At 44.7% G+C, this 16,733-nt stretch overlaps 1 protein-coding gene across 1 annotated transcript; it reads left to right on the forward strand.

Annotated features, from left to right (window-relative positions):
• The first annotated feature begins 307 nt into the window (after positions 1-307).
• Positions 308-16,042, forward strand: LOC142380095 (uncharacterized). Its single transcript, XM_075465624.1, has 9 exons — positions 308-2,373; positions 7,152-7,358; positions 7,664-7,877; positions 8,090-8,251; positions 9,078-9,296; positions 10,997-11,143; positions 11,241-11,481; positions 11,688-11,852; positions 12,218-16,042. Exons 1-9 carry the CDS (start codon positions 1,670-1,672, stop codon positions 14,668-14,670), a joined length of 4,512 nt encoding a protein of 1,503 aa, XP_075321739.1. The 5' UTR covers positions 308-1,669; the 3' UTR covers positions 14,671-16,042.
• The last annotated feature ends 691 nt before the right edge of the window (positions 16,043-16,733 follow it).

A 16,733-nucleotide genomic window follows, 5' to 3' on the forward strand; every position in this document is an offset into this window, starting at 1 on the left:
TGTACTTGGTTGTTGCTCACTATCGTTTTTTTCTTTCTACATCTCGTAATTATTGATAATGCTCTCTCGTTTTTTCCACGTTTAAAAAAGTTTCATCATTCCTTTCTACATCACGCACCCCTGAGCTGAGAGGGAATGACGTGCGACTAGTAACTGTGAGAGATGCGTGCGTCTTGCTGGGCATGCGGCCTTAGGGGACAGATGATGAGGATGCGGATGCCATGGCAACAGGCCGATTAGATCCAGACCTTTAAATGCACATTTATTTATTTAATATTTCATTTGCATCCGCTGTGCGCCTCTGTGGACGTGCCTGTGCGACCTCTGAGTAAGGGGAAGAACTGAATTCGGAGCTAAAGTGGATTTCATCCGCTCCGGGCAGTGCGCGAAGGATCTTAAACGATCAACAAGTTGTTTTTTCATTTTATTGTTTTTTTGTTTCAAAAGAGACTTTTGAATTCGTCCAAGCGCAGCGTTTTACCCCGGAGCGGCTTTCTTCTTCTAAATGTAGACGATATTTATCTGTTCTCGGTGCCACGAAGCGGGAAAGGACACCGCCTGTAATCCGGACACAATGTCATTGAAAGTCTGCAGAAGTGGGGATGCACACAGTGGCGGCTGATGAGACAAGACGGCATTTCAAACGTCATTCTATGAACACCTGACCAAGTTGATTCCGGCGTCATTTTTGTGAAATACCGCTGTTACAGTCTCTTCTCTGTCTGTCTAAGCACTTCCGTCACCGGCAGACAGGGTTTCGGCGAGCCATCCATCTTCATAAAGGTGGCTTTTCCTCTCGGATATTGAAAATGACAGCGTGCCGTGGACTCTGTGACAGCATGGGCTAGATTCGGGGATAATTTGACTTCTGCCCTTCCACCGCGTTCACCCCTGACGGTCTTTTTTCTTTGTGCGTGTTTCTGGATGCTGTGTCAGAATGAATCAGTGCGCTTTGGAGTGTGAGTGCCCGTCTGTGTGCCCATAACGTTGGCTACGTTCCTTCTGTCCATTGACAACCGTCTCATTCTTGTACAGGATCAAGTGTCCTTGTCATTCATCTTCGGATGATTGTTCCCCCACATAATGTGTGTTGGAAAAAAAATAAAATTGGATGAGCAGTAGGGACATAAAAGCTGTACAGCAGGACAGCAACGGTCAATGAGCGTCAGGCGCTGTTATCTACAATAGACCGGGAAACCGGTGCCAATATGACCGGCGTCGGAGCGTTGAGGGCGGCTGTGGAGAGGAGAGGGCGGGCCTCGGGCAGAGAAAAGCGTTTCAAGGACGAGGAAGGAGGAATGATGCAGAAACATCTGTAGGTCAAACGAGAGTCTTTATGAAAAGAGGAAAAGTGAGACTGCTGGCGTCACATTGGTAGAATGAAGGATTCAATGTCTGCATGGGGCCATTTCCAAGGGCACTGAGGTAAGGATGGCCACACTGCCGGAGAGACGGCGGAGGTGTGAGCTGTCACCCCCAGGAGAATGAATAGAGACACAAGACACTTTTCTTTCGCCTCTTCTATTTAGTATTAAGACTGACAGTGACAATCTCACCTATGTAGGATAATCTACAGGGAGACAACATTAAACAGCAGCTTTGCTGAGGGGGCGGGAGTTAGCCTACAGGTTACAGTCACGCCCTCCTCTCTCTTCTTCCCTGAGTTGGGATGGATGGGGTGGCTGGAGGTGTGGGTACCCCTGGAAGCGGCGGGGGGTCTGGAGGTGACACCCTGCCCAGACGTAATGGAGGAGACTCGAAGCGGCGCAGTAAGGGCAGCCTGCCCTCCCCGGGTTACAGGCTGTCCCTGGCCTCACTGGAGGGAGAGAGGGGCTCCTTCGGGGCAGACAGCGCTTCCTCAGGTGGACGCGGCCGTCGCCTCTCCATCATGAGCGCGTCCACCAGAGATGGCTTTGCCTTTCGCACAACGGGCACCCCAACCACCCCGGTGTCCCTGCCGCCGCCACCCCCATCCTCCAGCTCTGGCACAGCCCATCCTCCGCCGCGCTTGGTGGGCTTCGCCGCGTCTCGCGCCGCCCTGGCCTCCACCTCCTCCACCGGGACCGGAGTCATGGTGGTGGCCACCGGCGCAGAGACAACCACCACGGCCTGCAACACCACTGCAGCGGGGACCCCTGAGATGGGGGGTCACTTTGGGCTGGTTGGGTTTGGTATGGGGCTGGGGCTGGACGGGGAGGACTACAGCAACTCCAACCAGAGCACCTTCATCCAGAGACAGTTCGGAGCCATGCTTCAGCCGGGGGTCAACAAGTTCAGCCTCCGCATGTTCGGATCTCACAAAGCTGTGGCTCTGGAGCAGGAAAGACTCAAATCAGCGGGAGCGTGGATCATACACCCCTACAGTGACTTTAGGTATGGAGGCACACACACGCTAACTCCACTGCATGCAACTTGTTACTTTGATGTTGGTTAATGTCACCTGTTGCATAGGCTATTAAATACAGGTCATGTTCTTCTGGTAGAAAAATGGATGAAACATATGGAAATTGTGCTCGAATTAAAAAGCACACTTGAAGCACACAGAAGAAGGAAGGAAAATATGTAATGCATTCATGCATTCAGCAACCTCCTCTGTGGTTAGCTGAAATGGGAGGACAACTGGGAGAGGGATAAGACATACAAGAGGCTAAATATATAGGTCTTCTGCTTAGGGCACAGTGTGCAGTGGAAGTGATGTGAGGGTTACAGGATGGTGTCTGAAAGTCTTCAGAAAGACAACAGGGGTTTTGGTGGAAGTGCTTTTTGAAAAGACAGAGAAAAGGTGGCAAGGACTGAAAGAAATACAATGCAATAATGGCAAGAAGGCAATGAGAGTAAACATTTTGGATTTGCTTCCACTGTTTACAGAATAAACCAGTTTCACATATAACAGGGCACTGAGACCAGAAAATGCAAATTGCAAGGACAAATTAGGCAAGATGTGTATGAGACCATCCATGTCAATGAGGTTAAATGTTAAGTCTGTTTGCATGTAGCAGTGATAAACCCAGCACAGCACCCCCTGCTGGTGACTTCACACATGGATTTAGATTTTTGCTTTATCTGGGCTGTGCATTTAATGATTCCCAAGGTGAAAAATGCTATTGCACGTTTAATGTGAGGTAGGTTTTTAGGATAAAAACAAATCCCGTTAAGTAACTTCTCTGGTTTCCCATTTTGTCAAAATTGAGGCAAGTCTAAGAGAGAAATGTCATTAATGTCCAATTGAGTCCAATTTAAATACACTCCTTACAAATTCTACAGTAGTTGTGTATTATCAACTTCCTATTGACAGACGTGGTTATTTCTAGATAATTTAGAGACCCCGCTTAATGTACAATCTCCTGAAATGTGCAGGTGGGCAGCAGAGGGAGGGAAAGCATTCATATTCTCCAGACAGACTGGATCCCCAAGACTCCTGGCCCAATTTTGTCTCATCAGACACACACTGGCACACATAGACAGTAATTTTGTATTGTCTTGTCTGTCGATGCGATGATCACTCCCCAGTGATGCTCACAGGTGAAATGATGAATGAGGTCAGCAAGGAATGGAGAGAAGGATAGATGAAGGAGTGTGGATGGATTTATGACTCTTTTAAATCCCAGTCTTTTGTTTGTTTACAGATACTCCTGACAGACACCTAAGGATGTTAATAGTTCAGATTGTTTCTAAATAATAGATGATGTTCTAAATTATGCAAATTGAGTATGCATTATGCATAATCCACTCTTCTAACTTTTCGTTTAAGTACCTGTAGCATGGGGCGACATCTTAAGAGGAACTTTATGTGGCCAAGTAAGAGAGAGGAGAAAACAGATAAGCTCTAAATCAATTTAATGTGTATTTTCCTGACATCAAGCTTGAGCACAAGGACTCTTTAGCATGTGTGTGGTTATACGTATGCTTGTGTGAGTGTGTGTACTGTGAGTCTGTCATTACTGAGCCTGCTGATAAGCTCTCACTTTCAGTACCTCATTACAAAAAGACGTGTTGCTCCTGCAGAATACAAAACAAGAGGGAGACAAGGTGAAGAAAATTCCTAGACTTTCATACGCAGGCTTTACAGATACGCGTAGTGACATCCAACCAGTTGCCGCTGTGCTTGTTTGTCTGCTCGTCGGGCAGCATGATGGGTGGAAGCTCGCAAAGAGCTGCAAACAGGGAGCCAATCACAGACCACTAAGGAGACACTTGGCCTCAATTACAGTAAAATTAGCGTTCGGTTTGACAACAGCTGAGCAGGTAGATGCAGGTCAGTTATCCTCCAGCACCTGTTCATGTTAAAAATGGAATACTGATGAGGCCATAGAGAGCTTTGATTGCATTTGCAATTCCTATGTGTTTGTGTGTGTGTATAAGCTTGCGTGTGTTCAGCTGATGTGTGCACACCACACGCAGGTGCATGCTCATAGCCCACGTATTCAATTCACAGTGGTGTTTCAGATGGGAAATCAGCAACTTGGTCTTGACAAAAATATATTTTCTATTTTGGATCTAGTATTGGTTGTTTCTTTGGTTTCTCTTATTTGCTGGATTCAAAATTGATTCAGATTTTGATTTCAGAGAAAACAGCAACATTTTGTGTCAGAGACAGTGTCATGTATTACTTTACGCAGAAAACTAAAACATCACAGCCGTAAACTGTTGAGGTTGGATTAACCCTGAATGAAATCTTCATAAGTTCTCTGGAAAGAGGATGCATTGTAGCATTATTCCTGAAGACCGAGACAAGAAATTCTATGAAATGTACTTTATTCTGCCTATATCAGCCTACTCTGCCCCCCTCTCCTCACTGTCCTCCACAGTGTGATCATCCCAGGTAACAGAGAGCTCTGAGAAAATATCCATGGCAGCTCACAGGACGACCACCACCACTGGCTCAACACCAAGACAGTGTGGTGGCACTATCTGGGATCCTAAATTGTTAGGAGACCAGAGGAGTTGGTCCTGGGATCTAATGTTGCAATGGTCTTCTTTACTGCCATTTACACTCGACTGATGGTAGCACCTCACCTTTGGTCAGTGATATCCTGTCCTTCACCTGCACAATATTGTAGTGAGGTTTGGTGTTTCTATCCAGCCTTTTAACAAAGCATAGATGTAATACCATCAAAATGAAAAAGGGATGTTAGAGATATCGTTTCATTGTCATAGTGGTGCAGGTGGAGCAACAGTAGTCGTATTATCAAGGGAAAACATTGAAACTTCAAGCCATTATTTAAGATTAAGCCGGTTAGCTGTCATGAGTGTAAATCTGTTTTGTGAAAGTGCTCGTAACTCATAATCTAAAATACGAGAAGAGATCCCAACCACATCTACTTTATATAGTAAATATGGCGTACTGCAGCTTTTCATATGATTTTAGTGTCAAACCTTATTTTGAAAACAAGTATTAACTATATGGATAAAGTAAATGTTGTGGTGTAGCTACATCACATTAATTCATGTTCTTGAGCTGCAAACTGTAATTTTCCACTACCGATCCAGGGCTGAAACAATCAATAATCTTTTCTCAGTAAACTGATTCCTTATTTATTTAGCTTTAAAATGTAAATAAACAAAGAAAAGAACATGTCTAAGCTGAAATGTTTTGTCGAAGGAACCCTCTTAAACCCAAAAATATTGACTATGATATTAGAGTCAATAGATATGAAAAGTACGGAGAGACATAAACAACAAATGTAGCATGATGTGACTGATTAGTTTGTTCCCTATAATAAGAATTAACACGCTGTGTTCTCAAGGTCAGGAATCAATCTCCATCTCTGTAACAGCAAGCTCCGTTTGTGTGTGGGTTGCTGAAAATAATCCCAGTATTTATCGCCATGTATTTATGAAGTGATGCATCTGTCAGTATAAGTGACAAAGTCTGAGAGGAGAGTGTGTGTAAAGCAGAGTGATGACTCATGCATGCTTAATCTCCATCAGTCTGGTGGTGGCATAACACCACGAGGTTGTGTTACTAAATTAGTGCTCGGTGCAATCGACCACAGAGCTTGAGTGTTTCTCAGAGAAAAAGAGACAGTGTACGTACGAATGAGAAGGACGGCTGCAGTGAATAAGCAAGTAAAGGTGATGGATGAAGGGACATGAATCGTCTCCTGATGATTCGATCAGCTCTTCTGTCTTACTTTACCCTAAAACATGCATGTCAAGTAAAAGGGTATCTCTAAATAGATATATAGGTAGGTAGGTAGGTAGGTTGGTCATAAGGAACTCAGCCACAACCAAGTATCTACAAAGAGTAAATCAGGTCCTGATGAGTCAGCAGAATGGGAGGAACAAAGTCCAAGCTATCAACACATATGCCCTGCCAGTTATCAGCTGGTATAATAACTTGGCCAAAGGAGGAGATATGAGTTGGAAGTCCCAAAGTCAAAGTGACAGAAACCTCTGAAGGTGGTGGAGGACAATGGAGTTAAGACCCTGTGGGGCTTCCAGGTCCAAACTGATAAACTGATAAACTGGTGATGGCTAACCAACCGGGCACTGTGGTGGTCGACAAACAACAGAGGAAGGCAGTAGTGATGAATGTAGCAATACGAAGCAACACAACCATTAAGCAAAAAAAAATCACGAGGGACTGAAAAAGAAGATAGAAATGATTTAGGAAATGAAGGCAACAGTGGTGACAGTGGTAATCGGAGCACTGGTGACCTTGATGCACAGACTGGCACAGTGGCTATATCAGACTTTACTGGGAGTGCAGATTTTTTCTATTATCTTATATTGGTATAACTCATGTGTACATTACTGCATTACTGGGTATATTTATTTACAATTGGCATTTGGGTGTGTCATAGTAGGAAAAGCACAGCTGTTACTAATATCAGTGTCCTAATATGATGTTTTAGCAGTTACTATACAAGAATTTATACTTCACCTGTTTACGCACCAAGGACTCTAGACATTTGTCATCTCCAAATGCTACAGCATGTATGGATCTTGAGTAAGTTTTAGCCATGTTTACACTGAATAAATTGTAAACTAGCACATACAGAGTGTCTAATTGGTATTGCACATACGTTTAAAAACATTTGAAAATAGCATAAGTACATGAAAATAAGATCAATTTGATTTCAAATGTATCATGGACTTTAAGTCACACAAGACTTTAAAAAAAGATCTCTGCGTCCTTATCCTTCTAGATTCTACTGGGACCTGTTGATGCTGCTGTTGATGATGGGCAACTTAATCATCCTGCCAGTGGGAATCACATTCTTTCGTGAGGAGAACACACCCTCGTGGATCATCTTCAATGTGGTCTCTGACACTCTCTTTATGGTTGACTTGGTTCTCAACTTCAGAACCGGCATTATCAAAGAAGACAGCACAGAGATATTGCTTGACCCCAGGTCAGGAGGAGTATTTGTGTGTGTATTGATGTGTTGTAGCGTGTTGTCTGAAATATCAGCACAGCTAGCCCACTTCCATAGAAATATAAATGAGCTCCTCAGTGCCATCTGTTGGGTTTCTGTTCAAGCTAATTCACGTGTGAGATGTGGAAAAGTGATGTGGCTCAGCTTTGTTCAAGCTCCAGTGTGTTCCTGATGAATACTGATGAGGCCTGTCTCATTCCAGGCAAATATTTGACTCACATTTACAAAGCAAGACTGCCAAATGAGGTATGTCACCAGTCTTCCATCTTCCTCTAACTCAGGGAGATCCGCCAGAACTACCTGAAGAGCTGGTTTCTTGTGGACTTTGTCTCATCTATCCCAGTGGACTACATCTTCCTGATGATGGACAGTCTCGACTCGGAGGTCTACAGGACGGCCAGAGCACTGCGCATATTCCGCTTCACTAAAATCCTGAGTCTGCTTCGGCTGCTCCGCCTGTCTAGACTCATCCGCTACATCCACCAGTGGGAGGAGGTGAGAGGCACAGAGACAGAAACCAAACAGAGACCAAACAAAGACGTGACTCATCACAAGGCACTTTCTTATGACATAGCTTGTTTTGGTGGTTTAGGAACCTCCTTTTTTTAATGTATAATGACAAGATGAAATGCCTCTAATAAATTATGTTAAATCCACATATTTATTCCACCCCTTCATCCATTCTCTTACTCTTTCTGTCCTCTCAGATCTTCCACATGACCTATGACCTTGCCAGTGCCATGGTGAGGATAGTAAACCTGATTGGTATGATGCTGCTGCTGTGCCACTGGGACGGCTGTCTCCAGTTTCTGGTCCCCATGCTGCAGGACTTCCCTCCTGACTGCTGGGTTTCCAAGAACCTGATGGTGGTGAGTCTCCACGCGGGAGTCTTAATTTGCGTGTGTTATTCTTAGCGCGTCGAAGCAGATGATTTTAGCGTTAGATGGGAAAAAATAGGACATTCAGAATGAATTGAATCAGTCACAGAAAGTGGTGTCTGAGCTTGTTTGAATAGTGTGCAGAAAATTAATTTCAGATAAACGCAGACTCTTGAGAGCTGCTGGTTTTGACTGTGTGCACAGGGTGTAGCTGTTTATCAGATATGACACGCTTTCCTCCTTATCTGTGTTAATTGGCTCATGCAGTCTGGCTGGAATAAGAATGACTACCATCATTACAAAGATGAAGATTCTCTAATTAAAAAAGCTCAGCAGAGATCAGGAGGAAAAACAGTGGAAAGCTTGTGCCATGGATGCAGATGCGCAGTGGTATGAACAGCTGACTCATGTCCCACTGGTTGCCATGAGTGACAGTTGCTAAGCAGACTGATGCTGGGATTTTCCCCTTAGAGAGTTTACTAGACCTACTAGACCATTAGCATCTTGGGATAATTGAACTCACGCACTAAACAGCAGGCGCACACACACACACACACACAGACACAATTCTTTGTGTTTTTCGTGCCTTTTACATTGTCGATGTGCTTTCTATGTTCTGCAGCTTCACAGATTTGCTTTTTTTTTGCTCATCGTGGTATATTTTGACACTTACCTTGCTCTGCTGTATTTTCTGAGGTGATGTGCCACAGTGAGTGGAAAAGCCTCCTGTAACATGACTAAATTAAGAACTATTCAAAATCACAGCGCCTCAGTAATTACCACTTTGAACTTCTTTCTGTCTGTGTCCCACTCACAGAACGACACATGGGGCGTGCAGTACTCCTATGCTCTTTTTAAAGCCATGAGCCACATGTTGTGTATTGGGTACGGTGCCCAGGCTCCGGAGGGCATGACCGATGTGTGGCTCACCATGCTCAGTATGATCGTTGGCGCCACCTGCTACGCCATGTTCATCGGCCACGCCACCGCTCTCATACAGTCATTGGACTCGTCACGTCGACAGTATCAGGAGAAGGTGAAATGTGACTTTTGTCCATCTGTTGCTACATGTATGTTCCACTGTAATAGCTCAGACATGATCTATTTGATATGTTTATGTCTAGTTCCGCTACTAACTATTATTACGAGCTTTAGGTTATTTTTTATTTATCGTTTGGTCAGTTTTTCTAATTTGCCAGAGCTGAAAGTCCTTGAACAGAAATATGCTCCGTTTGCAAAGTTGTGTATCAGAAAGGTGACACATCATCAAATCTGGAAGGCTAAACCAAGTGAAAGGGATTTTTTTGTTTGTTTGTTTGTTTTTTTTAATATTGTGGAATAATTTTCTGTCAACTGACTACTGTAGTATTTCCAGCCAATCTTCCAAGATTATTTACAGGATAATTATTTCTGTAGGAAGTCATTTCATAACTTATATCTTATACTTAGCTGTTTTGTTCCTTTATGCCTCTAAAGATAGTTAAAAGCACAATACGAATTATGTAAAAACAGTCACGTATGAATGGCTTTTTTACTTTCGATGTGTGAATAATAACAAAAGTTGTAGAGCAGGAAACACTTGTCTTCTGTCTGTAAATATGCTGGAAAAAACAAATCTCTCTGGGTTATTTTATCGTTTTGTTTTGTGAAGTTTGGAAAGTAAAAGTTGACCAATTCTAGACATATCGTAATTAGCTAAACAAGAGATGTGAACTATTTTAATTTGTGGCTATCGTCATGGAGAATGTGAAGTTTATGTCATGTGTCAGTTTGTTTGGACGCCGTATTGTTTCCTCGCTTGTTCTCAGACTGTCTTTCATATGCAGACCCTAAATTCTAACTTTAGTTTGGTGTTTCTACGCTCAAACTGTACGATCAAATCAAACCTCAAATTCTAATCCTCATAACCAAATGTTAAACAAATCTATCTACTACAGATTTTCAAAATCAAAACGCATCGTTATTATCCCTGTAGTGACTTATTCCACATGACCCCATGAAATTTACACATAACATCACATATATTTGGAACTATAATGATTTGTTTACTTTCACAAATTAGCCAAAAAAACGGTGGGTCAGATTTTGAAATAATACCGACTTGTTAATCAGCAGATTTTGGATTCAGTGAGTGAATTACTCCCAAAAAAATCCATATTTTTTCTTTCTTCATCACTTTTCTCCTTCAAAAGATCTGACCGTTTTTAGCCAAGCAAAACAAAATCTAACCAGGCAACAATGATCGTAAATGGACGTAATTGGAGAGCACTGCGTGTGCAAATTTATGAGGATCAACGTGAAGCCTTTAAAACTGTTTTTTTTTTCTTTTCTTGGTTTGACCAATAGTGTTCACAGTATGCACACTAATTTCTGCTTACTCTACCAGAGCAGTAAATTACAGTTAAGTTTGTGGAAATTACATTTTTACAGCACACCCTACAGAGATGATGACGGTGTGAAGTCTAACATTTTCTGATTCCCAGTGTAAACTATTGACTTTCTTTTACAAATGGGTCGAAGAGGGAATGACACAAGACACAATCACAAAATATTCAACAGAGTCTCACAGAGAAGTCCCTTTTTTTAAAAGAGGAAAAAGGTTTGGAACTAGGGGACAAACAAATAATGCACCGGCACAATTTCTAACCAAACTAATTGTACAGTCGGGGTTTCAGTGGGCACATAGTGTATGTTGCTTTCCCTCAAAGTGACTGTGTTTTTGTGCTTATATTGCAGTACAAGCAAGTGGAGCAGTACATGTCCTTCCATAAGCTTCCTGCAGATATGCGCCAAAAGATCCACGAGTATTATGAGCATCGCTTCCAGGGGAAGATGTTCGATGAGGAGAACATCCTGGGAGAACTTAGCGAGCCACTAAAAGAGGTAATGAATTCACAAACACCCACTGCGCTCATGCCTCCAGCAAATCTCTCTGACTTTTATACTCTTCTTGCTTAATCGTCTCTTTCTCTTCATTTAGGAGATAGTCAGTTTTAACTGCCGGAGCCTGGTGGCTAACATGCCGCTGTTTGCCAATGCTGATCCCAACTTTGTGACCGCTGTGTTGACCAAGCTCCGCTTTGAGGTGTTTCAGCCATTTGACTTCATCATACGTGAAGGCACTGTTGGACGCAAGATGTATTTCATCCAGCATGGACGAGTCAGTGTGCTGACTCGTGGCAACAAGGAAACCAAGCTGAGCGATGGATCTTATTTTGGAGGTGAGGACATTTCATTGTGAAAGGATTAAATTGGGAGTCGAAACTTTTTTGGGAAGGAGTTACTCTATTCAGAAGCAAACAATAATACCAAATCATTCAGTGATCGCTTTCATGCAAATGTTTAGTCTGAAGTTAATTTATCTCACACATCCACTTGTGTCCTGTCCTTGTTCTCCTCCTGCCATCGTCTCTTCTGTCTTCATCAGAGATCTGTTTGTTGACTCGTGGACGGAGGACAGCCAGCGTCCGTGCGGACACATATTGTCGGCTGTACTCTCTCAGTGTGGACAGCTTTAACGAGGTTCTGGAGGAACACCCGATGATGAGGCGTGCCTTTGAGACTGTCGCTGTAGACCGTTTGGACCGTATTGGTAACGTGTGGGCTTCTGATTGCTGCATTTGCCTTTCACTCTTATCTGTGCAGTGATTCATTCAGCTTCGACAGTTCCAAATAGTTGAGCTTATCCATCCAAGTCTGCTGAATTCCCCAGTCTCCTTGTCTGGATTATCATCAGCTGAAAGGTTCAGGAATCATCTTTGAAAACAAATAATAAAGGATTGGCAATATTTTCTGTGAGGATCAGAAAATATTTGAGGCTAAAGCTCCAGCTGTCTGCCTTGTTTATTACCCAACAGACAGCTTCACATTCTACAAAAGTTTTTATTCTTTCATGTGTCAAATTCTTGTTCAAGTTGTTCAGATTTATTCATATATCCTTCTTTTTCTCCTTTACAGGCAGGAAGAACTCTATGCTTTTGCGGAAGTCTTCCCAAGGTGGATCTCTGGGGGGCAGTATGGGTCGTGGTGGAGGCCGGGGCGGAGGGGGCCCAGGAGCTGGGGGGGGCCTTACAGCAGGGTCTCTGGGTTCCTGTGACAGTATGCTGGTGCAGCAGATTGTTAAACATGACAGCATGCCAGCAATGCAGGACGCCATCGCAGCTGCTGCGGCAGGAAGGAGTGGAGTGATGGGAGGGAGTGGCACGGTGTCCCCTCGGCCACGTCCTGTCATCTGGGCACCGCTGGTCCATGCTCCCTTGCAGGCTGCAGCTGCCACGAGTAATGTAGCTATTGCCCTCATGCACCAGCAGCAGCAGCAGCAGCAGCAGCAGCTCCAGCAGCTCCAGCAGCAACATGCTCTTGGAGGGACTTTTTTTCTGCCTTCCCCTCTGATCTCCCCTTCACCCTCGTCCTCCTTTCCTCTTTCTCCTCCTCGTGCTCCTGTAATACAACCCCTTCGCCCCTCTGTGAGCTCTCTCATCGGGATGATGACAATGGGAGGAATGAGTGGTTTGTCCCCAAGAGGAGGATTTCCTGCCTCCCCTTCAACCATGGGCCCTCCAGGAGGGATGACATCACCTCCGATTGCTAAAACACCACCCACTCCAGCTTCTACTGTCCCAACTTCTATCCAACAAGGAAGGACTCTCCACTACAGCCCCCGCTTTCAGCCTGATCATTCCTCGGTGACTGCAACACCAACAGGGGCAGGTACAGGGCCAACTCCACCACTCTACAAGGTATTAACCACCAATCCAGCAGCCTCTTCCAGTGCTCCATCAGAAGGCAACACCGGTCAGCAGGGTGCAAAAGAGGCTCTGTTACGTCATGGTGGAAATAGCTATCAGGGTCTGCCAGCATTAGGCAGACTGACCCAGGAGGCCAGGCTGCGGTCGGCCTCACAGCCCACTCTGCCTCACCGCTCCTGGGCCGGAGTGCAGCCTCACCCTCCCCTCCATCGTAAGGCCTCTGGTGGGAATTTGTTGGCTGCTCCTTTCTTGGCAGGGCAGTTAGCCAGGGGAGTGAGTGCAGGTTTTCTTACCTCTAACCCTCCAGTTCAGCTGGTGACAAACATACCATTTACGGTCCAAGCACAAGCCACCGTTCCAGTTCAGCTCACAATAACAGCCACACACACACTGTCCACAGCTCAGTCTGCCTCTTTACCCGCAGCTGCACACATGCCCTCTATGGGTTCTTTGCCATCTTCCTCCCCTCCAAAGCAGACCCCACTATCCTCTGCTGCCCCATCACCTGCACCTACTCCTTTGGCTCCTACAGCTGTGCTCTCTCAGACACCTCGTCCAAAGCCAGTCCCAACAACCCCTTCTCGCTCCTCCTCCCCTCCCCCCTGCTCCACCTCGCCTTCAGCAGGAGCAAGCCTACAGTCGACTCCCCGTCCAAAACCCCTTCCTCCACCTTCTTCTCGCTCTTCCTCTCCCTCTCCATCATCCACACCACCCCCATCCTCTGTTTCTATTCCAATTCCTCTCCCTCAACCCCACGGGCCCAAAACATCACTTACATCCTCTTCTCCCCCTTCCTCTTTGCTAACATCTCCCCCGCCACGTCCCCAGAGCCCTAGAGCCAAGGCATCGAACACACCACCTCCGGCTTCTCCGTTGTCTGGCCCCAGTCCTGCCCTGACTCCAGCCCTTTCACCCATACTGACTCCCACTCAGACAACCCGTACCCGACCTTCTACTCCTTCCCAAACTCCTACTCCAACCATCACACCAGTAGCTCCTTCCCAGACGCTTACACCTACATCTCCCCCTTCTCCTGTCCCTGTAACATCTTGCACCACCCTGAGTAAATCCCAAAGTCCAACACCTTGTCTCCAGCCCTCTGTCCCCGTTTCAGTCAGAGGCCTGACTTTAAGCCAGGTCGCAAAACAAGCCTCACCTCTTACCATGACGCAAACTTCTACCCCTGCTCCAACACCTGCTGGCACCAACCCTCCAACTAAAGTCACTTTCTCGGTTCATCCTGTGAGGCAAACCTCTCCTGTTCTTACTCAAAGCCCCACATCAGACTCGAGCCGTATCCCCAAACAAATCCCATCAGCAACCTCATCCTCAACAGCTCTATGTCCAAATCCGAGCTCCACTAACCCTTCCTCCCTTTCTACCACCTCCTCCACCACCACCACTCCTCCCAGTGTTCAGTCTGCCTCTGTTCCCTCCCCAAAACAAACCACCACAGCTACCACTACCCACTCCCAAAAACTGAACACACCCTCGGTTCCTGTCCAGACCTCTCAAGCATCCACTCCCACACCCAACCAGACAGCACATGCAGCCACCGCCACCAACTCCACCTCCCCTAAAGGTGGGAAAAAAGACCTTCAGCTGTCACTTGCCAGAAAAGACTCGGAGGGACTGAGGCACAAACTGCCTGCCAACATGTAAGAAAGAAGAGGGAGAACATTTCAAAGGACTTTGTGTTGCAGCCGGTGCTGATTAGCAGAGCCATGAATATGCAGATGAGTTGGTACCAGGCAGCCGATGGTTTCACATGGACAGATACATCTTCTTTGCATTTATTCTAGGATGTGATTGTCTTAGAACATCTGGTGTTTGTGTGACTTTCAGCCAAGACATCGATCAAGGAGAAAGACTTAATGGGTCTCTTGAGTGGGAGGTACTTGAAATGGTAGAGTAATAAACGTCCAAATGTATACATACATATCTGTTATAGTGATTGTCAGAGGAAGCAGGGGAGCTGAAATGGAAATAGGCTGCACTATAATATACATACACAGAAAAACTAGACAGAAGCTACAGCTTGGAGTGTTAAAAGCTGCTGAAAACAGCAATACTAGTGATGCATTTTATTCATTTGTGACAGGAAATAAGCTTGACAATGATTATAAATGTGATAATATAACAATGTTTTTGCTGTTGGGATGAAAGTCCATTGTGACATCAAAATGCAGGAAATAGAGCAGATACTTCCTGGTTTCCAGCACCAACTCCCTCGTGCTGCCCATTCTTCACCAAAGTGTAATATTTTCTCATCAGATTAACGATGATTAGCATTTAAAAATCACTGTAAAGTTGGTACTAATGAATTTTAATAATTAGGAGCAGTTCACTGGTAGTTCTGTTGTCCCAGGTGTGTGGTGTTTAGTTTTTGAACAATACAAAATTTTCAAACTTACATGTTCACTTTGACAGTTTCTGTCAGTTGTGTTTTTGTGTGTGCATGACACACGGTACGGCTCTTCTGTGCACTGTGCTCACAGGATTTTGTTCCACCCAGCTTCCCATATTGTAAATACGTGCCTCTCTGCGGGTCTGTTGTATGCTTCTTCACCCCTCGGCCTCTTTGTCTTTCATCTCTCGTCTGTCTAGCTGCCTTTCATCTGATTTCATCAGATTTCACAGCTCTGGCTGCTAACTGTTTCTTTGACGCTTGCAGACTCACTTCCTTTCTCTCGGTTTGCCCGACACTCTGCTGCCGTCAGCCTCATGTTCAACTGGCAGTCTCCTCCTTATGTTGCCCTGTTACTCTGTTTTAGCACAGTTTCCAGTAATGTTTAATGTTTTCTGTGGGTAGCAACAAAACATTTTTGTCTTAACCCCTGATACCATGTTGCCTAGCCTATATATTAAGGACCAAATGTTTTATTTTTATTTATCACAGCTTTAGCTTTTGAAAAGAAAAAATGGCTGCAAATTCAGTTTATATGATGATTTTGAGGGTGGTAATGAAGGTAATCCTTGTAATGATGAGGATGTTGAGAAGAAGGTGATGATGATGTACATCTGGGTATAAGAATAAAATGGATTTAGATATCAACTTGTATGTTGTGACACACTCATTTGTCTGCCTGCATGCAGCCAGCAGCACAGTTTATGGCTTTAATTTCAGTGAAGCAGTTTGGTTTAGTATTGAAGTAGCTTCACTTGCACTTGCAACATGCACGTCAGGTTAATCTGTGTCTCTAAATTGACTCAGGAGTGAGTGTGAGGTTTTTTGTCTCTATGTGGCCCAATGACATCTAGGATAGGCTCCAGCAACTTCTGCGTAGCCTCAATTGGGCTAAGCGGGTAAAGAAAACGGGTGGGTGGAGGGATAATTTCCACCAAGGCCCCATGCTCTACTTTGTAGTTTTAGGTAGAACGATCCAGCTCCTGCACCTGTCCACCAGGTTTTAGAAGATCCATTGTGGCGGTTTTCACATATTCAAAGTGTTAAAGGAAAATAAGTAATAGAATTTAGCTCTAAAAAACCTTTTGGAAAGGCATTGCTGACTTATTCTCAGTTCTGTGAGCAGGGATGCCGCCAGGATGTTATGAATAATGTGGTGATGAATACCCTCGACTTACCTTCCCACGCACCTCTGAGAGATCTGGCCAAAAAACAGAAAAACAAAAAGCAGACTGTCTCCTGGATTTTCCATATTCTGTTTTTCTAATCACTCAGTTATAGATTGTTATTTTTGTCCCTAAACCAATTCCTCCTGCTT

The sequence above is a fragment of the Odontesthes bonariensis genome, chromosome 5, assembly GCF_027942865.1.
Source record: "Odontesthes bonariensis isolate fOdoBon6 chromosome 5, fOdoBon6.hap1, whole genome shotgun sequence".
Classification (NCBI taxonomy): Eukaryota; Metazoa; Chordata; class Actinopteri; order Atheriniformes; family Atherinopsidae; genus Odontesthes; species Odontesthes bonariensis.